Source organism: Alternaria triticimaculans, assembly GCF_023758025.1.
Source record: "Alternaria triticimaculans strain BMP 0046 chromosome Unknown scaffold_5, whole genome shotgun sequence".
NCBI lineage: Eukaryota > Fungi > Ascomycota > Dothideomycetes > Pleosporales > Pleosporaceae > Alternaria > Alternaria triticimaculans.
Window position 1 is genome coordinate 86,587 of NW_026055962.1, and position 21,294 is coordinate 107,880.

Here is a 21,294-nt window from a genome sequence, read left to right on the forward strand (position 1 = left end):
GCGACCAGGTGCATCTCGGTGCATCTCGCGCGAGGACCGAACAAGACGTCCGTTATACAATATATTGCTACCTGCTCATTCGCACTCAGATTATCTACAGGGTTGGCGCTGCAAATTTGAGCTGAACGGCGCGTCCGATGTATCGGAGCTGCAGGGTACTAGGCCCGGATATCGCAGGATATGTCAATGTGCACCTCGTTGGCGGAGGGCAGACCATCTGTAGGCCTCTTCCCCTCTTGTTCTCCAATCCTCCGTACCCCATTGCTTCTATGTATGCTCCTCAATGGCAGGCCACCGACTTTGTCGACGAAGACTGGCTGAACATCAAGTATCCAACGAAGGCGCCCACAGCAACAGCAAGCATAACCCAACCGTTGTACGTCATGAAAAGCAGCCTACACACATCAGCCCCAACCTCGAACTCCAATGCCACCAGGAAAAACTTACATGATGAAGAACGAGTAAAACACCTGCACAGCATACAAAACAGCCTTGATAATCTTCATCTGCTGCTCGGCACTGCGCCCCACACCACCGTTTCTCCCTGATCCAAGTAATGAGCTAGATTCATCTGCATCGTCTTTACACGGCGACGAAAAGGTTAAACTCAGCGAGTGTTCCCCAAGAAGTGTGGTGATTGAAGATAGAAGAAAAGAGACCTCCCTAGTCTCCTACTTCTACGACCTTGCCTCTTCTCGTAGTCTTACTTGCTACTACTACTACTCCGCTTGTGTATGTGTGTGTGTGTATGTGTGTATGAAAAAGGCAAACTCACCTCTAGGTCCCTCCATGACGCCCTTGGAGTAGGCTTCGTATCGTCGCGATATCTCGCGGATGGCTTCGTAGCCGGCGGTCATGAGAACGACGGCGAGGAGCGAGAAGACGAGCGAGGTCGTGCCGGAGATGTGCCAGGAGGGGAAGACGATGCAGAGATCGGTCGTGTCCCAGGTAAACAGCATCTATTCGAGCGACATGTCAGCGCGTCGTCCGTTACTGGGATGTAGAGAGCCATACGTTCATGTTGCACTTGGGTCCGTCGCCGCCCATGCCGGGCATGTCGTGGCCCATGTGGCCGTGGTCCATGTGCGAGTGATCCATGCCCATCTTGTGTTTTGCTTTCGAGGTCGGTTGGAGGGGTTGTTGTTGGGTGCTGCGGAGGAGATGGGGAAGCTATGCTCGTGTCTCGAGATAGGCGGGTCGAGAAGCTGCATGTGATGGCACGCGTCGCACCAGTGATCGACAAATGCACGCACGAGCCGCGGTTCCGCGGGGCGAGAAGCTCCCCACTCGTGGACCCTGGATGATTGATTACATCGTCGACTTTACATTTCAAAGCACACCAAACAAACTCGTCGCGCACTTTTAAGGAACGAAACTCTCTTGCGACACACACATCAATTCAGGATGAATACGACGCGATCATTACGGCCAGCCATCCGGCTCGCGCAACGCGCTTCGCGACCGGTACCGCGACCTTCCGCAACACTCACACAGCGCCACTTCTCGCAATCGCAACCGCACCGACAACTTGGCCCACCATTGAACATACCAAAATGGTACATTAGCAACTACCCCATCTCCTCCCATCCCATCCTACCCCAAACAGACACAGCGCAAAGCTAACGCACCTCCCATCCAGGGTCTCCGAAAACGCGCACATGCTCAAACCGCCGATAAACAACTACTGCGTCTACAACGACACCGTAACCGTAATGATAGTCGGCGGCCCCAACGAACGAACCGACTACCACATCAACGAAACCGCAGAATGGTTCTACCAACACAAAGGCGGCATGCTCCTCAAAGTCGTCGACACAACCCTCCCACCAGGCCAGCAATTCAAAGACATCCACATCAACGAAGGCGACATGTTCTTACTTCCGCCAAACACGCCGCATAACCCCGTGCGCTTCAAGGATACCGTGGGCGTGGTGCTGGAGCAGAAGAGGCCGGAGGGCAGTTTGGACCGCCTGAGGTGGTATTGTCAGAACTGTGGGGATAAGGTGTATGAGGCGGCGTTTTTTTGTACGGATTTGGGCACGCAGATTAAGGATGCGGTGAATGCTTTCAAGGCGGATACGGAGAAGAGGACGTGTAAGAGTTGTGGGACGGTTTGTGATACTGCGCCGCAGCCCAAGAAGGCTTAATTGGGATGGAAATGGGGTGTATGATATGTATTGTATGTACGGCGGCTGCAATGGCGAAGGGAACAAGGCTCAAAGTCCTTTCCACATGATCTTGGAAATGTGGTCTGTCTTCTTTCGACTGGGTTTGACGAGGCCCAGGTATCGCAGTTCGGCTAGTGCTCGCTGGAATAATGCCCTGTGACGGATTAGTATACCATGACTATGATATGCAGGTGCAGACTTACATGGTGTTGGGCTCCTTTTCTTCCGTTCCGTCTCCTGCAATGGCGTTGAACGCCGACCAAAGATCGGTGACATTGATCAAGGTTCCGGACTCGAGGTACATCTGATACACAATAGCTGTCGCTGGTTGTGTGGCAGAAAGAGCTGCTGGGTTTCCATCCACTCCACTACAGCATTCGCAGCCCAGATAGTCGTGAGGAGAAGCTAGTGCACGCTCAACAGCAAAGCGCGGCTTGGGTTGGAAGACCTCTGTGTGTGGTGACTTTAGGTCGTATATGAAGAGCTCATTCAGAGTCAACGTCTTCGGGTCAATGAACGAGGAGGTGAGGTACGCCTCGAGCTTGTCGTGAAATTCTGTGACCAGGTCTGAGTATGCCTTGTCTTGCTCGGACAGTGCAGCTTTGTGCTTGCTCAGAAGTACTTTTTGTGCCACGACAGTGGTTCGTACACTGTCGTTGCGGACATCGTGCTGCGTGCGGAGCGGTGCATCGGCGTTTTGCAACAGGCTGTCGAGCGTCTGCTGAGCCGAAGCAATGCCCAACGAGAGGTTGTCGTCTTCAAGATCTCGTAGCGATGCTAGCAAATGTACCAGTCTGTCGGATGGAATCTTCTTGATGGACAACATCGTTTCGCGGATGAGGGGCGATCCAGCTAGCTCGCCAGCTGCTGCTCGGGTCCAGATAGATGAAAGCCGGACGCTGGGTGACATCTGAAGCGACTCGCGGATGTTCGCTAGTACTTCCGCAGCGTGGCTCAATGATATCATGGCGCGTTGGCCAGATTGCAGATGATGTGCAATCTGGTCGAACAGGTACTTGTTATCTTCCAGTACCCTTCGTACATCTTGTGCCTGACCAGCTTCTAGCATACCCTCAACCCACTGGCGAAACGATGGCAGAGTACGAACAGCTTCGAACGCATCCGCTGATAGGTCTCCGGGTGTAACATCATGCGCGAGGAAGACGCTGGGTACACTAGCATAAAAATGCGACATGTAAGCGTACTTGAGCCCATCACAGAAATCCTGTGTGTTTTGAACGTGATCCTTCTGTCGATCCAACATACGGCGACAGAGGTTGGGTCCGATGTGAAGTCGAGAATCTGTGCTGACAACTGTCGCGCGAAACAGCTTCTCGATGATCTCATCAGATTGGGTAACGTCAAACTTCTGGCCTTCAAGGTAGCGGAGTGAATTGCCTGCAAGACGCTCCTCGAAGCTCTCTGCCGAAGTAGCAATGCCAAAGAGTACAACAAACGGCAGACGATCGAGCCATGAGCTGTATAAATTAGCATGGGCCATCGCTAGATATGATCAGACGTACTGAAGAAGATCAACTACATCAACGAGTAGTCCAACGTCGAAAGCCTCACTATCCTGCAAAGCAACGACGATGCTAGAAGCGCGATTCTTCTTTTGCCATTCTTGCACATGGCCAAGATCGTAATTGAGTAACTTTGGACCATGCCTCGAAGACGTAGCTGGGCGATCTAAATCATCTTCGTCTTCATCATCCACGCGTGAAGTAACTTTCTTGATGAGTGTTTTCAGCAGCGTCTTCAAATTTGGACATTCGCTGGACGTCAGCACAACGTATGCGCAATTTTCAGCTCTGATGCCCCTACCCAGACGCTCGAAGAAAGGGCCATGAGATGCAATGCTAGGACCGGCAACGATGAGCGCTGTCGGTATAGCAAACTTGGGCTCATCTGGCGATGCGCTGGAAGCGGAGATGAAGTTGACGATCTTTTCCTGGGTGGCGCCATCTGCCCCTTCCAAAGTACTCTACTCATATTAGCAGCCATTTGACGCGTGTCACTATTCGGATCACTCACTTGAATGCGCTCGTCTTGCTGTGCCCACAACTCCCGATACCTGGCTAGCCGTTCTGGTAGTTGCGCCTGCGGGTCGAATTTGCCGGTCCTTTGTCGCTTTGGCGCCCGCTCTTCTGTCGAAGGTGGCTCATATATGTAGCTTTTTTGATGCTCCATCTTCAATTGTTGCAGGCGGGATGGCTTGTCTACTTGTCTGATGTTGTTGATGGGCAAGGGCTAGGGGCAAGCGCGACGAATCGCGGAGCGCGTGAGCACGGGACTTGGTGATTTGGTCAAAGCTCACGAGGCTGTTTCAGGGACAACGCCGAATGCCAGCATGTGTAGTGGACGATATTGTGGTAGGAGTGACAGAGTCATGACATCCGAGAATTCTGTTCAATTGATGTTTATCCGCACTGGGTTGCCTACTAAGGCATTTTACTATTTTCATCTCGCTTGTTCTTCTTGTCCATCTTATTGATCATCGATAGCTATTGGAGTGTAGAAAGTACTTTGAAGCTACCTCACCTTCGAATGATCGTCGATAGACATCTTGGAGCCAGAAAGAACTGGACTCCTTGATTCACTGGATTCTCACCAGCGACTCGACCCAGAGCTGCAAAGCCAGACAACGTTGCACGAGCCGAGCATTACGCCGGTCTCATGTGTCCAGCCGTGATCTCACCTATTGTAGGCTAAGAGTATAGCAGAATTCGTGCTCGTAGCTTGTATTATCGAGACATCTTCATGTAGTGAAGATTTAGGTCTCTCAATCGTGCTCCTCCTCCGTTACTCCTGGACAACCTTCCATTTCGGCGTCAGGATATTCGTATCCACAGTATAGACAGTAATGGTATTCCTCACGAAGAAATACCAGAAGCTTCTGTAACCGCTCTGCCACGGGCAAGGCCTCAAACTCTGCCAACTCTGGATCTTCATCCTCGAGCTCGCTTTCAAGTGTGGTGTAGAACGGCGCAAGATCTCGGCCTTGTGCTATCTTCGAATCGTCGTCATCGTCGTCTGGGGCTAGCGTGGGTAATCGCGACGAAATGCTATTATTCAGTTCTCGTCGTTGCTGCTTGTCGCGGTTCTTCTCGACCCTGCGCCGCGCACGAACACGCCAAAGGACGTTGATGTCCTTTAGTGGTTTCTCGCTCGTGTCTGGCGCGCCTTTTTCTTCGGCCTTCTTGTCAGACAAGCGCTCGGCTGTCCTCTGCGCGCTGTCCAAATCTCGTTCGGCCTTCTTCTCTTTCTGTTCTTGGCGCATTATCTCTAGGTAATCACCCTCTTCTTCCTTTGCGCGCTTTGCCAGTCGATCTGCTTCCTCGAACTGTTCTCTGAACTTGCGCTTCTTTTCCGACTCAAGACCAATGCCTCCTCTGTCGTCTTTGGGGTTGACTCGTATAGGCTCTTTGCGCGCGTCTTCGGACTTGCCCAGAGCATCACCCTGCTTGAATCCAAATTTGGCCATCATCTTGAATCCCTTGTTGGTCTCAGGCAGAGCAGTGGCGAGGGCAGCTTCTCGTGCAGCTTCGGCCTCTTCTTCTCGCTCGGCTTTGGTCTTCTGTCGCGCTTTGGCTTCGCCCTGTCAATGTGTCAGTCTGGCGAAATTTGGCAAATCCACTCAACGCACCTCTTTGCGCTTGCGCGCGGCGCGCTGGAGGGAAGTCTCATACTTTGGTCCCTTTGGCGCATCCTCAAACACCATATTCATGTAGTCATCCTCCTCGTCCGATTGCGCCATCTTGTGCTAGTGAGTTGTGAATGCTCTAAAAATTTGTGTTGTCGACTCGGGCGCCTCAACTTGCAGGACCGCCCGCAGCGGCAGCGACCCACCTTCGTAGCGTTCCCTTGGCATATGTCAGGGCAGGCGATCCCCCAGAGTCTTCTTTCGACCACATCTCCTCGCCCAGCCTGCTAAATGCCATCGGCCCTCAATCAGCGCTATAGTGACGCATCGCGCATTCTATCGCGGGTGCACATTAGGCCTCCCAAACGACCTGGGTGCATATTAGGCCTTCCAAACGATCTGGTCTCCAACCGTAGACCCGGGAGGCTCGAACAACGACTTCCGCCACCTACGTTCCTTGGGGAAAAGGGCTGGGCTGGGCCGGCCCTGAGTGCCACACAAATCGAATCGGACACGACGTGAACCGCAGATGGCGGGTGTTTCGGATGCCAAGGCAACCCCTGCTCGATGTTGATTTAGACGACTTTCAGTGTGACGGAGCCATCCGCTTGTATGCTTTGTGCTAGTGTGTATATCAAGATGCAAAGATGCAGCCGCTTGCTGGGTGTTGGGGTTGATTTCGGCTCAAGCCCATGATTTCGGCTTTTCGCCTTCATGTGAATGAGGGGGCTGGTGATTCTCTTACCTGAGGCAATAAGCCTCTGCTCACCTGCTGATTTAGACGGCTTTAGATTATTTCCTCACTGCAACAAAGAGGCGCGTCTCCCGAATTCAGATCGACCACCGACAAGCATTGGCTTACATTGGTTGCCGCTTCAGGGGGTTTCTCCACCTCTAACCTCAAAAGGTGCAGGACCCGCGCTACCGTCTGGGGTCAACAACGATCCCTCGCACTGCTCGGGCTGTTCAATATGATCGCGTGTCACTCGAGTCAACGCCTTTTCGCCTCTGGTTGTAGTAGGACGAGCCAATCCAGATAGACGGACATTGCCGAGCAGCTTGGAGCTTCATGCAGACCTATCCACTCACGGCTCTTCGGCGCCCTAGGTTACAAAATGTGGCCGCATTCTTCAGACATCCCTCACGCATGTGCCAGTTGATCCTTCAATTGCCTGCGCTGCCTCGGCTTCATAATGCGACCGGATAGGTGGTGAGTGCTTCGGAGCGTATCCGCAACAGGCTACTTTCTCGGGCAACCCGTCATCTTCATGAAAGTCGCTAAGAGGCCTGTCACTGATCGTACCCTTTTCGACATTCGCCTTGCCATCGGTGCACAGCCAATTGGTATTTGGCGTAAGAGGGGTCTCGGTCGTTTTCGCGCATGTGCCAGTCTCCTACACATTCCCCAGCTTTTGACATCCACAAGGTGTGCGTTCCCCGCGTACCTCCGCGTTCATACCGTCCTTGGAAGTCTTGGTGTATTTTCTTATTTCTACTTAATTCGCGTGCGACACCCTGCGGGTCTGTCCCCTGAAGAACCCACAGTCGCTCTGAATCGCCATCAACCGGTGGGCGACAGAGTGATCGAACTGTACACAACAACCTCTCCACACTTCACACAAGACCGTCAACATGGAGAGCAAAGATGGCGGAGCGACACGGGCGGACGATGTGTATACAACGCCTCAGAAGAAAGGCGGCGTTATGAATAAGCTCTACCCGCCAGGGCCCACGCCAGGCGCCAAAGGGCGTATGAAGAACCACTGCAGAAAGTTTTGGTGGTGTGGTAAGTCTCTCCCGACAGCGTCAACGTACTTCGTGTTTACATTACGTCAGATTGCCTGGTCCTCGTGATCATAGTGTTGGTCATCGTTCTGCCAATCATATTTGTTGGCATACCAAATAAGGCACAGCATGAGATCAACTCCTCGACACTCGAAGTTACTGCTCAGGAAGTTACCAACCCGCAGCAGAATGGTGTCCACCTGAAGATTGATACAGTCATCAGGAGTGGCAGTAGTTATCACCCGAAGATTGATAGTTTCAAAGCTGGGCTATCGCTACCAGGACAAGACCCTTTCATCTACATCACCATACCTGAAGCGAAGTCTGAGGCAGAGACCAGCGTCACCGTTGACCAAGATGTCATTTTCGCGAGTGATGTCGAGTTCTCCAGTTATACCAAGGCTGTGCTTGACAGCGAGACACTCCAAATTCACCTTGACGGCAAGACCAACATTCACCTCTCTGGCCTGCCTACCATGGACGTCGATTACAACAAAGTTATTACGATGAAGGGTATGTCTCATTGAAGCTACAGTAAGGACTAGTCTAATTGTGTTTGCAGGACTAAACAAGCTCTCCGGACTTAACATCAGCGACGTGCGCATTCTCTCTGGCACAGACGAGATCCTTTCCGATGGCTCCAACCTCATTGCTAACGTCAGCATTCCCAACCCCTCTGTCATGACCCTCGACCTAGGCAACATCACCATGAACCTAGCCGTCGACGGCACCGCAATTGGCTACGCACTCATTCCAGACCTTTACCTCAAGCCCGGCGACAACGTCTTCCCCTTGCAGAGTCACGTCGACCAGCTTGCTATCTTGGGCCTGATTCAGAACAAGTACAACGATGCTGTGCTGCCGCTTGAGATTGTGGGCAACTCGAGTATCAAGGATGGTCAGCACTTGACCTACTACGAAGATGCGATCAAGAGCAACACGATCAACCTGAATCTCGATGTTGGACCAGCGTTGGCTGACATTGGGATCAACATCACCAGCTTTGGAGGCTCGTAAATTGCCCAGCACCGACGCAGTTTTTTCGCGTCGTTGTTTCCGAGGCCATTCATGAGAGGTTGGAGTGTTGATATGCGTCTGCTTTGATACCATCGCTTGGATGATCGTGTTTATGGAGGATGGAGTCGTTAATGTATGATACCTTGTCGTTACAGTAATACATAATATTACTCAACAACACATGCGCTCATGCCTTACGACATTTTCAAAGCATGCAGTCTTCTTACCTCAGAATGATACCCTTCGCCCTTGACACAGCCAGAACAGAGTCCAGGTAGGTGGTCCCTCAACCCACGCGACTTTGCACTGAGCTTGCGGGAGCTGTCGAGAGCTCTCCCCCAGAACAACGACACCCATCAGTCATTGCTTCATTTGCTACGGCAGAACCTCGGAACTCTTTCAACGTCCCTACCACATTCCACCCATGACGCAGCATACTGGCAAGAAGCATTGGAAGGGAAAAGCATCAGTGCGCAGTGGTTTCTGCCCGTATATAAACCACACCTCCCACCGTCTTCCTCCATCTCTTCTCATCCCAACTCACTCGAGCATCTTTGGCGCATCCTCTCTACTTTGGCTCTTCTCTTGGTCTCCTTCTTCAAGTTACTTGAAGACCCTTCTACCATCCAAACCCGATACCTTCATCAGTATCGTCCATCGGCAGCCCATCCACCGGTCGAGCCTGGCTGACACGACTACCTGTACAGTCCACTGTCACGACAAGCGGCATGATCATACGACCGTCCCCTGTCACCCATCTCCAAACCCGTGCACCGCGTTGCCGAGATCCGTTCAGTCCCGTCACGACCACTGTCTCGTTGTGCTGCCGAGCTATCGCTACCTCTTGTCGCGTCGGATACAACAGGGTTGGATGGAGATACTCGGACACACTGAAGGCAGGTTGGAAGTGAAGAAAGAAAGTGCTGTTTGAACGCTGAGGCTACGGCCAATGGTGACGAAACACATGGGACTGATCCTAAAAATCGCCCTGCTCGCTTCGGCTGACACCGCGTGCAAGAGATAGGCTACGATGCGATTTCGATTCTCGACCCTCTTCGACAATCCATACACAGCAGCTTTCTTGACCTCAGAACGGACTGCCAACGTCACGAAGACATCCGTCTCTTGTCATCACCGGTCGAACGTGCTGTTTGAACGTCTTCTCTTTGACCTCAGAACACTGATCGATATCAGGAAGACATCGACCTCTTGTCATCACCGGTCTACGTTGTCGTTTGACTCTCTTCTCCATCGTCGATCGAGATGATGTGCTGACATACCCTCGGTCTGTTCGACTTGGAGGTACAGAACATTGAGGAGGCAGGAGTGAGCGAACCTTTTATACTTCGCGGGTGTGGTGGATGGTTTGGTAGCGAGCGCAGTTTACTTCCTTGGTAGCGAATGCTACAACTTCCCATCACCACCCGTGAACCTCACATCTCCCTCATGATTACCTGTGCTTCTCATCATCACATTCACATGACCCCATCTCATCTCCCATATCCACCATACAGCAGCAAACCATCCCCTCACTTCTGACCCCACACCCATGAACCTTCTCAACCCTCGATCTCCCATTCGTCGGCAAAGAACTCCACAATGTTCACTGCAGCCTGTGAACCCACCGCACCTTCCAGTCTCTCCATACTCCCCGGCACACCAGAAGCCGCGCCTAGAGCCAGTACGACGAGTTCCTTTAGACTACCCACAACGTCGCTTAGAGCGATGACTTGCGCTTGGCTCAGAGGCGGCTCGGTTGTACAGTAGGGAAGTAGGTCATTGACTGCATTGCCAAGGGCGCGGGATGGTTGGCGTGGTGGCGGTGGCGGGACGGAAGGCGCGTTCTGAGCTTGGCGAGGGAATTGGGGGTGGTGACGTTGCTGAGAGTGGATAGTCCTGTCGTTGACTGCTTGCGAATAGTAGTCTGCTCCACCGTCTACTTGAGCAGGGGCGACAGCGTTCATGGGGCGCGTTTCTCCACCTGGGATGATGGATTGTGCCGTCTCATTGGGACAAGGCGCAGTATCGCTGGTGTGGTGCAGAAGATCCATACCGAAGGTAAGCAGATGTGAATCTCCGAGGCAATTGGGGATGACCTGGTGTCAGAATGGTTGAGTGTGTGTCTCTGAGATATCGAGGGAGTGTATTCTTTGTATGTGGCCCTAGTCAGTGCTTGTGAGCCATGCTTCTTCTTGTAGAAGGTGCGTTAGTCGCGACGGAAAGAGCAACCAGCGGATGTGAACTGAACGTCAAATCAGGACTCTGAGCTGGAAATAGAAGATTTTGGGATCGCGACACTATAGAGAATGGAAAACTTCATGCTTCTATCATTGTGTTGGGTATATGAGAGGAGTGTATCAAAATGGCGCTTTCGACTTGGTATAACCATGAGTCGAGCCTAGATAATGTATGCCCGTAAGATGTACATATCTACGCTTCCCTCGTGTACATCCCTAGATCCTTGTGTTGGGAGGGCTTATCGGCTGACGACTGCTCTTGCATTGCGGATGTAGCATTTGTCGATTGGGTGGCATCGCGTTGAGCCTCGACAGATACTGGCTTCGCTTCGGCGCTCACGGCTTCAGGCTTTTTGTCTTCCTTCTTCCCACTGCCCGTGAAGAACCCTAGTATCTTTGAGGATGCGGGCTCCGGGTGCTTCGCCTTGAACTCCTCAAATTCTGCCTTTACTGCCTTGAGCTCAGCCTGCACCTCCTCCAAATCTTCTCTTATGTCGTCTCTGGCATTGCGTGCCTTCCTTCTTTGCCGCCATTGCTCGACAAGGATTACAGCGATTCCAACAGCGAATATGAAAGTCTCGGCAGCGAAGTTGGCGCCCATCTCGATGGCTTTTTGTTCGGATAGAGGTCGAATACGGGGCTTGATTCTCTCTTCAGTCTTCTTCTTGATAGCTTCTCGTTCCTTCTCCGTGAGCGCCTCCTCCGCCTTCATCTCCTCTTCAGTAAGAACCGTTGGGGCGGCTGCTTTTTTCCGCGCAGCCTCTGCTAACTGGACTTCCTTCTTAATCTGTCTGTCGATAACAGCCGGGTCCTGGAGGAGGCCGAGGCGCATGCGCATATCGACGCGATGCAAACCTTGGGCGAATTTGACGCATATCCGGCGAAAGCGGTCGTGTTCGTGGGCATTGCGTTTGATGGCATTCTGGAATGTGTCAATTATGACTGAAGATCCCCGGGGCTGACCAACATACTGCTACAGGCTTCGCAAGCGTTCTGACGAACAGTGATGTGACCTTGAGCGTGAGAGACATGTTTGGTTACGAGAGCGTTTCGGATAGTCGCGGGGAGGTATGGAGGCAATTGACCGGCGGACGGGTGTGCATCGCAAGCTTCATACAGATAGACGCATCGGAACAGCTGTATAGCAAAGTGGTGTAGGATTATTCGTGGTGGTGCGCATGGCTGCAGGTTCGATGTTCAAATCGATGCTGCCTTGCGCTGCCGGAGATCCACCGACGGCGATGGCGATTGACTGCGGGCCCAGCAGCTCCATGACAACGCGGGAGACGTGACGAGACGCATGGCCAGCTCACACGACTAAGTCGAACTCGTACTGGATCGTGAAGCACGATCTCTAGTGCAAGCTTGTGCAAGTCGCTGTGCATCGAGCGGACTGTGCCGGGCACCGATTGGCCGACAGCCCTAGCAACGACGCTAACGGGCCCTTGTTTACATGCCATCAACACTCTGCGACTTCGTCCCCGATTTCATCATCTCTCTCCATCTACCTCGACGCCAATGTCTGCCTCGTCGATACACGCAGATGCCCCGCCGGCCGTGGTTCAGGACCCCGAGGGACTCCAATATGAAACGGGATCGCAGCTGGGCAAGGGCGGCTTCGCGATCTGCCATCGCGCAAAGCTGCTGGGCCACGAACACCTCGGCAGCTCGACCGTCGCTTTGAAGATTGTCAAATCCAAAATGGAGCCCCCCAAACTGGCGCAAAAGGTACTGGAAGCTCGGGAGGAAGACATGGCTATTTGCTGACGCGCCGCAGTTTGTCACGGAACTACAGATCCACTCGAAGCTATCTCATCCCAACATCGTCGAGTTCTTCCGCGCCTTTTCTTTCGAATCAAGCACCTACGTTGTCCTGGAGCTATGCGAAAACGGTTCTCTTGCCGATGCGATCAAGAAGCGCAAATACTTCACCATGCCTGAGATCCGGCGGTTCATGATCCAGACGTGCGGCGCAATCAAGTACCTCCACCAACGGAACATCGTACACCGCGATCTCAAGACAGGCAACCTCTTCCTCGACCGCGATATGAATGTCAAGGTCGGCGACTTCGGTCTTGCTGCACTACTGGTGTCACAGAGCGACTATGGGGCGATCCGTCGAACAACCATGTGTGGTACACCAAACTACCTTGCACCAGAGGTCTTGGAGAAGACAGGAAAGGGTCATGACGAGAAGGTCGACCTGTGGGCTATTGGAATCATGATGTACACACTCGCGGTCGGAAGGGCGCCATTCCATGCCGCCAAGCGCGAAGACATCTACCGGAAGCTGAAGGCTCGCGAATACACCTGGCCCGACCTCGCCAAGTTTGCCAACGAGATCACCGACGACCTCCGCGACATCGTCTCGCTACTGCTGGTGCACGAAGACGAGCGACCGACCCCCGACCAGATCGTTGCGCACCCTTTCTTCAAACTGGGCTATATCCCATTGGAGCTGAGCAGCGAATGTACCTCGCGGGTGCCGAAATGGCCGAAGAACCGTCCACCGACAGCATCCACAATCAGGCGTGGATACACTGAGGAGTGGTGGGCGCTTTGCAAGTCCTCATCGGTCGGCGAATACGAACAAGGAAAGGCATTTGGAACCTTCGGTCGCAGAACCAACAAGACAGTAGCAAGAGACTGTCAAAAGGAGATTGAAGCCGGCAAGCAACCAAACATCCCGTTCTCTAAAGATGTCGTCTACGTACCTTTCCCTGCCCGCACGCAGTGGCCTCATCAAGCCCCGGGAGGGCTCAGCGAAATATCGGAAGAGAAGGAATCGTCATCTGAAAGCCAGGCCCTGTCAGAAACTACCGGGAACGAGCGGACAAAGACTCGTGCATCCAGAGCCCCAAGGAGAGAACCACAGCCGATGCAGACATTGAAGGAGAATGTAGAGCCAGCCGAAGAGCCAGAGCCCGCGCACAGGATACTTGACAAACAGCCGACGCGGTTACGAGCAGCCCGCAAGATCTCGAACACTGGACGTGTTACTGCGAGCACAGCTTCCGCACCTGCGCCACTACGCGTCCCTCGTGAGGCACGAACTTCGACGCGCGCACGAACAGCCAAGGAAACCGCAAAGGAAGCGCCAAAGACTACATCGAACGGACTCCCTGACCTCCCACCTCTAAGAGTCTCCCGAACTAGCGCTCGAGAGAGCGCGAAATCGGAACCTGCGCCGCAACCAACTTCAGCGCGAAGTGCTCCCCGCTATCGGACCGTCAGCAATGACATGCCTGCGACTGATCCAGTGACCGTGTTGGCGCGCTTGATGACATTCCGCGATAACCTTGAACGAGCCCTCGACAAGAAGCCTACAAAGTCGAGAAGAGATCAGCCACCGCAATTACCGTTTGTTGCAAAATGGGTAGATTACAGCCGCAGATACGGAGTGGGATACGTCCTCAACGATGGTAGTATCGGGACCCTCCTCTCTGCAGAAGATCAATACCCCGTTACGATCGCGTTTGCCACGGACGGATACAACCACCTACGGAAGGCTGGAGGCAACCGAGAGCTTGCCAAAAGCGTTGCGCTCAACTACTATACGACCGTGAAGAAGGACCGGGGACTGTCGGAGATTGAAGTGCTCGAATCGCGACGCATTGAGGAGATCCGGACAGTGTGGCACAAGTTTGGAAAGTACATGTGCGCAACCTTTGGCGACGAAGAGAAGCCGCTCAGAAAAGATCCCCGCGTGAATTTTGTTCGCTTCTACCAACGCCTTGGTAACGTCGGGATCTGGGGTTTCGACGACGGCTCCTTCCAAGTAAGCGCTTTTGCCATTTTTCACAAAGCCCGTCTAACAGTATGTTTAGTTCAACTTCCCCGACCACACCAAACTCGTCTTGTCGTCAGATGCAAGCTACGGGCACTTTTTATGCCTTCCTCTGGATGCGACGTCTCTTCTCGAAGAGACAGGAAACGTGCCGTGGAAGCACGTAAAGGCCAGAGCACATCTTCGCGGTTCATTGCAACAGCTTCTCTACGGCTCAGCCGACAAGGAAGACAGTTACAAAGAGCTCACCGAGGGCAACCTCCTCCGCGCGAAGATCGAATTCATCTATGCTGTCGTGTCGGAATGGTGTCAAGAAGGCGGTTTGGGCTGCCTCGTAGACCCCAAGGTATATTCCTGGGGCGGTCCGCAACTAGAAGAGTCCAAGCGGCTGGACTGGGCGAGCGTTGGGCGTTTTGGCGGTGATGTTTTCTCATGATGATTGAATGACGACCTTGGAGCGATGGCGTTTTTTGGGATCTGGGATATTTTTATTAGGGTCTTGGGCATTTCCACGGCGTCGTCTCTGCTACTGAGCAGTGCTGTTGTTCGAACACTCATTCACGACGGTTTGCATGTTGCTGGCGTTTTCTCCTAGCGATTAGTTTGAATGAGCATCCGGTCACGACCATGAGAACGTTGGTGCCTAATGCCTAAGTTTGTGACACGTCACGAGAAATTATGCGTACGCGGCACACCCGGGTCGTCCTTGTGTGAGGCGTTTGCTGCAACACTTTGATGCGGAAACTGGGCCGAGCCTGGATGGGTTCGCAGCGGCGACGGTGAATGATGAGTAGTATGATGGGAGATGTTGAAGGAAGTGATATGGCTACAATGCATGACACTCTGATGTGTATAGCCCGACAGGAAATGGGGGTGAAATGGAGATGACGAGGAAATTCCAGCCGCGGCGGCAGCTTGCGCGTACGTCGTACTTGAATAGCTGTGGCTGTGCTGGGACGATGGGGCGAGTACCCTCCGAAGCGCCCGATTCCATCCAGGGCTCTGACGTTGGCCGGTCTCTACAACCGCCGCATTGCAGCCATCTTTACACGCCCACACCCCCGAGCGACTGCTCTCCCCATACTGGTTCTACCTGGCTTTGCCGTCCATTATTACCATATCGCTGCTCTCTGAAATCCGCAGCACACGTCCTACCCCACTGGCCGGCTCAAGCTACAGGTCCCAGCTCGACGTCGGGCACCAATCATGGTAGGATGCAGAGAGACTTCGGGGGAGGAACACAGGCTGATACAGGTGATATGTAGGGGAAAACCAACCGCGCCGCGCGCAAGGCCGGAGGCGGCGCTCAGCCAAAGGCCCAGTTCGCTACCAAGGCCGTCTTCGAGACCACCAAGAAGAAGGAAGTCGGTGTATCGGATCTCACCTTGATCAGCAAGGTTTCGAATGAGGCCATCAACGAGAACCTGAAGAAGCGATTCGAAAATGGCGAGATATACGTGCGTCGACCCGCTTGCGCCAGCCCCGCGTCGCACACCCACGCAGCGATAGACTAGGACAGCGACTGACTGTGGGCGCAGACATACATCGGCCACGTGCTGGTCTCGGTCAACCCGTTCCGCGACTGTAGGTGACAGGACATGCGCCTCAGAGGGGGATGCTGACAAGTGGCAGTGGGCATCTACACCGACCAAGTGCTGGAGAGTTACAAGGGCAAGAACAGGCTGGAGGTGCGGTGCATGGCTGTCCACCAACTCCCAGGGCTAATGAGGCATAGGTACCCCCTCACGTCTTCGCAATCGCCGAGTCCGCCTACTACAACATGAACGCATACAAGGAGAACCAATGTGTCATCATCTCCGGCGAATCAGGAGCGGGAAAGACAGAAGCCGCGAAGCGACTTATGCAGTACATCGCCAATGTCTCCGGGGGTAGCAATTCATCCATCCAGGAGATCAAGGACATGGTGCTGGCCACCAACCCGCTGCTCGAATCCTTCGGAAACGCGAAGACGCTGAGGAACAACAACTCGTCGCGGTTCGGAAAGTATCTCGAGATCCACTTCAACGCGCAAGGAGAGCCAGTGGGAGCAAACATCAACAACTACCTGCTCGAGAAGACCCGAGTGACGGGTCAGATCGTGAACGAGCGCAACTTCCACATCTTCTACCAGTTCACAAAAGCCGCATCCTCACAATACAGAGGTACGCCCAATTTAACTAGACACTAGACTCGCGCTGACATGCACAGAAATCTTTGGGTTACAACAACCGCAAGCCTACCTCTACACGAGCAAATCGAAATGTTTCGACGTTCCGGGAATCGACGACCACGCCGAGTTCGACGACACGCTGAACGCCATGAAGGTTATTGGATTACAACAAGCGGAGCAGGACAACATATTCCGGATGCTTGCAGCAATTTTGTGGCTAGGAAATGTGTCGTTCCGCGAGGATGACTCAGGCAACGCAGCTATTGTCGACCAGTCGGTAGTAGATTTCGTAGCCTATCTCCTCGAAGTCGATGCGTCGCATGTCAACAAAGCTCTGACCATTCGTGTTATGGAGACAAGTCGAGGAGGGCGACGAGGTTCCGTGTACGACGTGCCTCTAAACTGCGCGCAAGCAAATGCAGTCCGCGACGCACTCTCCAAGGGAATCTACTTCAACCTCTTCGACTGGATTGTGGAACGCGTCAACGTCTCTTTGAAGGCCCGAGGTGCGACCGCCCAGTCGATTGGTATCCTGGATATCTACGGCTTCGAGATCTTCGAAAAGAACAGCTTCGAGCAGTTGTGCATCAACTACGTCAACGAGAAGCTCCAACAGATCTTCATCCAGTTGACGCTCAAGGCGGAACAAGAAGAGTACGAGCGCGAGCAGATTAAGTGGACTCCCATCAAGTACTTCGACAACAAGATTGTATGCGACCTGATTGAGGAGAAGCGGCCACCGGGTGTTTTCGCAGCCCTGAACGACGCTTGTGCGACAGCACATGCCGATCCTACCGCCGCGGATCAAACATTCGTCCAGAGACTTAACGCTCTCTCGTCGAACCCCAACTTCACGCCTCGCCAGGGTCAGTTCGTCATTAAGCACTATGCTGGTGAGGTCTCGTACGCGATCGATGGCATGACCGACAAGAACAAGGATCAATTGTTGAAGGACTTGCTAAATCTGCTTGGTCAGAGCAGCAACACCTTTGTGCATACTCTCTTCCCCCACCAGGTGGACCAGGACAACAGGCGGCGACCCCCGACGGCTGGAGATAAGATCAAAGCCTCTGCGAACGACCTGGTGACGACTTTGATGCAAGCTCGTCCGTCCTACATCCGTACCATCAAGCCCAACGAGAACAAATCGCCCAAGGAATTCACCGATGCCAACGTACTACATCAGGTCAAGTACCTGGGTCTGCAAGAAAACGTGCGCATTCGGAGAGCTGGTTTTGCGTCCCGTCAGACCTTCGATAAGTTCGTGGAACGGTTCTTCTTGCTGTCACCAAAGTGCTCATATGCCGGAGAGTACACCTGGACCGGGGACTACGAGACTGGTGCTAAACAGATCTTGAAGGATACCAACATCCCAGCGGAGGAGTTCCAAATCGGTACAACAAAGGTTTTCATCAAGACACCCGAGACACTGTTCGCCTTGGAGACTATGCGAGACAAGTACTGGCACAACATGGCTATTCGCATCCAGCGCGCATGGAGAAACTATCTACGATACCGAGCAGAGTGCGCGACGCGCATCCAGCGGTTCTGGCGCAAGCTTAATGGCGGCAAGGAATTCATCGAATGGCGCGACCAAGGTCACAAGATACTCGGAGGGCGGAAAGAACGCAGAAGATACAGTTTAATCGGTTCCCGAAGATTCATGGGCGACTACCTTGGTATCGGAAACAAAGGTGGCACTGGTGAGGTCATGGCCCAAGCGGTCGGCATAGCTCCGAACGAAGAGGTGCCATTCTCGTGCAGGGCGGAAGTGCTTGTATCGAAGCTCGGTCGATCAAGTAAACCAGAAGCTCGCACGCTCATTCTGACAAAGAAGAACGTTTACCTGGTCAAGGTTGCCTCGGTCAAAGGGCAAATCCAGATTTTGCCTGAGAGGGTAATACCCGTTGGCGCCATCAAGATGATCAGCTGTTCAACACTCAAAGACGACTGGTTCTCGATCGGCGCTGGGTCGCCAACAGATCCTGATCCACTAGTGAACTGCGTATTCAAGACTGAGTTCTTCACTCAGCTGCACAACGTGCTGCGAGGCGCAATGACACTCCAAATAGGCGAGACGTAAGTTCCACAGTCGGCATGCATCCGAAAATGGCTAACACCCCGTAGCATCCAATACAACAAGAAGCCTGGCAAGCCAGCTCAGGTCAAGGTCGTCAAAGATCCCGCCGTACCGAGAGATGACCAGTACAAGAGTGGCACCATCCACGTTGGGCCAGGAGAGCCACCCAACTCCGTTTCCAAGCCCACGCCCAAAGGCAAGCAGATCGCCGCAAAGCCCATCACAAAGGGTAAGCTGTTGCGGCCCGGTGGTCCTGGCGGAGGTCCTTCGAAGCTCGCCTCTCGTCCAGCACAACCAAGAGCTGTACCCTCGCCTGCCGCCCCGCAACCGAGACCTGTCCCTCAGCCAGAAGTGTCGCAAGCCAGACCTGTTCCGGCGCCCGTCGCTGCCTTGTCGAACGGTGCGGGCTCTCATGCGCGTACCGCGTCAGCCGGCTCATCACGCACACCTCCTCCTCCACCCCCACCGCCGCCAGCGCCAGCTCAGCCGAAGGAACCTCGATACAAGGCGCTATATGACTTTGCAGGTCAGAGCGCTGGAGAGTTGAGTTTAGGGAAGGATGAAATCATCCTGGTCACACAGAAGGAGGGCAATGGTACGTTCATCTTGATCTTCCACTAACGCGAAATACTAACGAGGCTTCAACAGGTTGGTGGCTAGCATCCCGTCTTGACAAATCCGCCTCCGGCTGGGCGCCGTCTGCATACCTTGAGGAAGTACGTTCAGCAGCACCTGCTCCACCCCCAGCGCCACCCGCTCGCCCTGCAAACAGCAAGCCCAAGCCTCCGGCTCCACCTGCCAAACGTCCTGCCGCCAGGAAAGCCGTCAACGGTGACTCTGGACGGGATAGTGGGTACAGTGGTAGTGGGGGTAGCACAATGGAGAGCGCGCGGGACAGCAGTGGTAGTATCGCTGGTGGATTAGCAGAGGCGCTTAGACAGCGTCAGGCTGCTATGCATGGACGGAAGCAGGATGATTGGTAGATTCAAGCTAAAAGCATCCTCGATGAGGCATATGAGAAGAGAAGGAGGCAACGTTGATGGAAAGCCTCTTTGGGTCAATGAGTTAGCATTCGTATAGAAGAATTGGTCTTGAGCCATGCATTTCGGATTTTGGGTGCTGTGATCGTGAATGCAATGTGGAAGGATGGCTTTTGATGGGAAGATGACAAGGTACTCTGAGATACTGGCAAATATGGTTTGATTGAAAAAAGCCGAAACACATGTGGATTGTTCGATGTTCTTGCGTGGTCGAGTAACGAGACATCAGGCACAGCTTTGATGGCGGTTTCTTCGGCTTGCCCAAACGGTGTGTTCATGCCGATCACATTCAGCGCAAGACCCCAGAGACGGCACAGTACTCCACTATCCTTCCTCATGATACGCAGAATGTGTTCACATGCTATTCCGGGAACATGGAGGTTGAGCGCTGCTTCGCCTGCTGAGAAAGCAGAATAAGCGGCGCGGAAGTGACTCCCGAAGTCACTTGCCGCAGTGCCTTTCCAACACCAGCACAGCAGGAAACAGTGCATCTCAACGATAGACTTGCTGGTACCAACACTTGGTTGCTGAATGACTACGGTGCGGTCGCAATCAAGTACCATAGTACCTTTTCATTTGCTATTCCCCCGACGATACTCCGATCAATTTGCTCGTGTCAGGTGCTCAACGGCGTGGGGATATAGGGCTACGAGTTGACGCACGAGCTAGCAGCCGGCCTGAACAGTAGTGTCGTGATAAATTCGCATCCTCATTGAAATACGGATTCGCAGATGAAAATTCGGTGAAGATAGCCAGACTTCGCAACGATCTTCGTGTGTCTGAGATCCAACCGCGACATCGTGCACGTGCGGCGTTGGCGGGGCAAGAACAGACGACGTCCAGATATTTCCATTCCGACTTTCTGGTCTGGTCACTGCTTCCAACGTCCGATGGTATCGATGAACCACAATCAACGCTCGCTTGGCCCAGGCGGAGACTTCGTCAGCGTGATATGCAAGCCAGGATGCAGACGGTTCACTGGCCCGGGTTCCCGCTAACATACCCGCCTCTCGGGCCGCTACAACCTCATTGCGAGATTTCCCACCACTGATTGGTATGCAACCGCGCTGTATCATCCTTTGACTGCCTAATGTGCGCTTCGGAAGCTGCTCAACTGCCTTTTAGACTAGCTTCGGAGGTTCAGGTCCGCCATCACAGCTGTCCAACAAAGAGTAGGCGACGAATCAAGTTCCACGCTGCTTACCTCGAGAGACGAATGTCTCGCTGCGCGGCGTAGACTTGCATGTCTAGTCTACGTGTCACCTGCTCCTTCAACCTACTTGCGCGGGATGTCTGGCTCTTACTTGCTCAGAAAGCTGCAACGTGGTGGGGATCAAAGGATTGCTATCGTACCCTTCGCGTTACTC

General features: G+C 53.4%; 8 protein-coding genes across 8 annotated transcripts; 3 read left to right on the plus strand and 5 right to left on the minus strand.

Annotated features, from left to right (window-relative positions):
• Positions 1-280: 280 nt before the first annotated feature.
• J4E78_004346 (uncharacterized protein) lies at positions 281-1,104 on the minus strand (the record flags this gene model as incomplete). Its single annotated transcript, XM_049364975.1, has 4 exons — positions 281-395; positions 448-544; positions 776-959; positions 1,015-1,104. 4 exons carry the CDS (start codon positions 1,102-1,104, stop codon positions 281-283), a joined length of 486 nt encoding a protein of 161 aa, XP_049222776.1.
• A 608-nt stretch (positions 1,105-1,712) lies between these two features.
• Positions 1,713-2,147, plus strand: BNA1 (3-hydroxyanthranilic acid dioxygenase; the record flags this gene model as incomplete). Its single annotated transcript, XM_049364976.1, has 1 exon — positions 1,713-2,147. The coding sequence occupies one exon, from the start codon at positions 1,713-1,715 to the stop codon at positions 2,145-2,147; it is 435 nt and encodes a 144-aa protein (XP_049222777.1).
• Positions 2,148-2,216: 69 nt separating this feature from the next.
• J4E78_004348 (uncharacterized protein) lies at positions 2,217-4,358 on the minus strand (the record flags this gene model as incomplete). Its single annotated transcript, XM_049364977.1, has 4 exons — positions 2,217-2,322; positions 2,372-3,646; positions 3,692-4,152; positions 4,203-4,358. 4 exons carry the CDS (start codon positions 4,356-4,358, stop codon positions 2,217-2,219), a joined length of 1,998 nt encoding a protein of 665 aa, XP_049222778.1.
• A 592-nt stretch (positions 4,359-4,950) lies between these two features.
• Positions 4,951-5,925, minus strand: J4E78_004349 (uncharacterized protein; the record flags this gene model as incomplete). Its single annotated transcript, XM_049364978.1, has 2 exons — positions 4,951-5,766; positions 5,815-5,925. The coding sequence occupies 2 exons, from the start codon at positions 5,923-5,925 to the stop codon at positions 4,951-4,953; spliced, it is 927 nt and encodes a 308-aa protein (XP_049222779.1).
• Positions 5,926-7,443: 1,518 nt separating this feature from the next.
• Positions 7,444-8,613, plus strand: J4E78_004350 (uncharacterized protein; the record flags this gene model as incomplete). The annotated part of the gene is made up of 3 exons (XM_049364979.1): positions 7,444-7,597; positions 7,648-8,109; positions 8,159-8,613. The coding sequence occupies 3 exons, from the start codon at positions 7,444-7,446 to the stop codon at positions 8,611-8,613; spliced, it is 1,071 nt and encodes a 356-aa protein (XP_049222780.1).
• A 1,559-nt stretch (positions 8,614-10,172) lies between these two features.
• J4E78_004351 (uncharacterized protein) lies at positions 10,173-10,577 on the minus strand (the record flags this gene model as incomplete). Its single annotated transcript, XM_049364980.1, has 1 exon — positions 10,173-10,577. One exon carries the CDS (start codon positions 10,575-10,577, stop codon positions 10,173-10,175), a length of 405 nt encoding a protein of 134 aa, XP_049222781.1.
• A 466-nt stretch (positions 10,578-11,043) lies between these two features.
• Positions 11,044-11,881, minus strand: J4E78_004352 (uncharacterized protein; the record flags this gene model as incomplete). The annotated part of the gene is made up of 2 exons (XM_049364981.1): positions 11,044-11,772; positions 11,822-11,881. The coding sequence occupies 2 exons, from the start codon at positions 11,879-11,881 to the stop codon at positions 11,044-11,046; spliced, it is 789 nt and encodes a 262-aa protein (XP_049222782.1).
• A 487-nt stretch (positions 11,882-12,368) lies between these two features.
• On the plus strand, positions 12,369-19,870 carry J4E78_004353 (uncharacterized protein; the record flags this gene model as incomplete). The annotated part of the gene is made up of 10 exons (XM_049364982.1): positions 12,369-12,578; positions 12,628-14,628; positions 14,678-15,040; positions 15,903-16,094; positions 16,176-16,221; positions 16,270-16,325; positions 16,373-16,799; positions 16,846-18,886; positions 18,935-19,482; positions 19,536-19,870. The coding sequence occupies 10 exons, from the start codon at positions 12,369-12,371 to the stop codon at positions 19,868-19,870; spliced, it is 6,219 nt and encodes a 2,072-aa protein (XP_049222783.1).
• Positions 19,871-21,294: the final 1,424 nt, after the last annotated feature.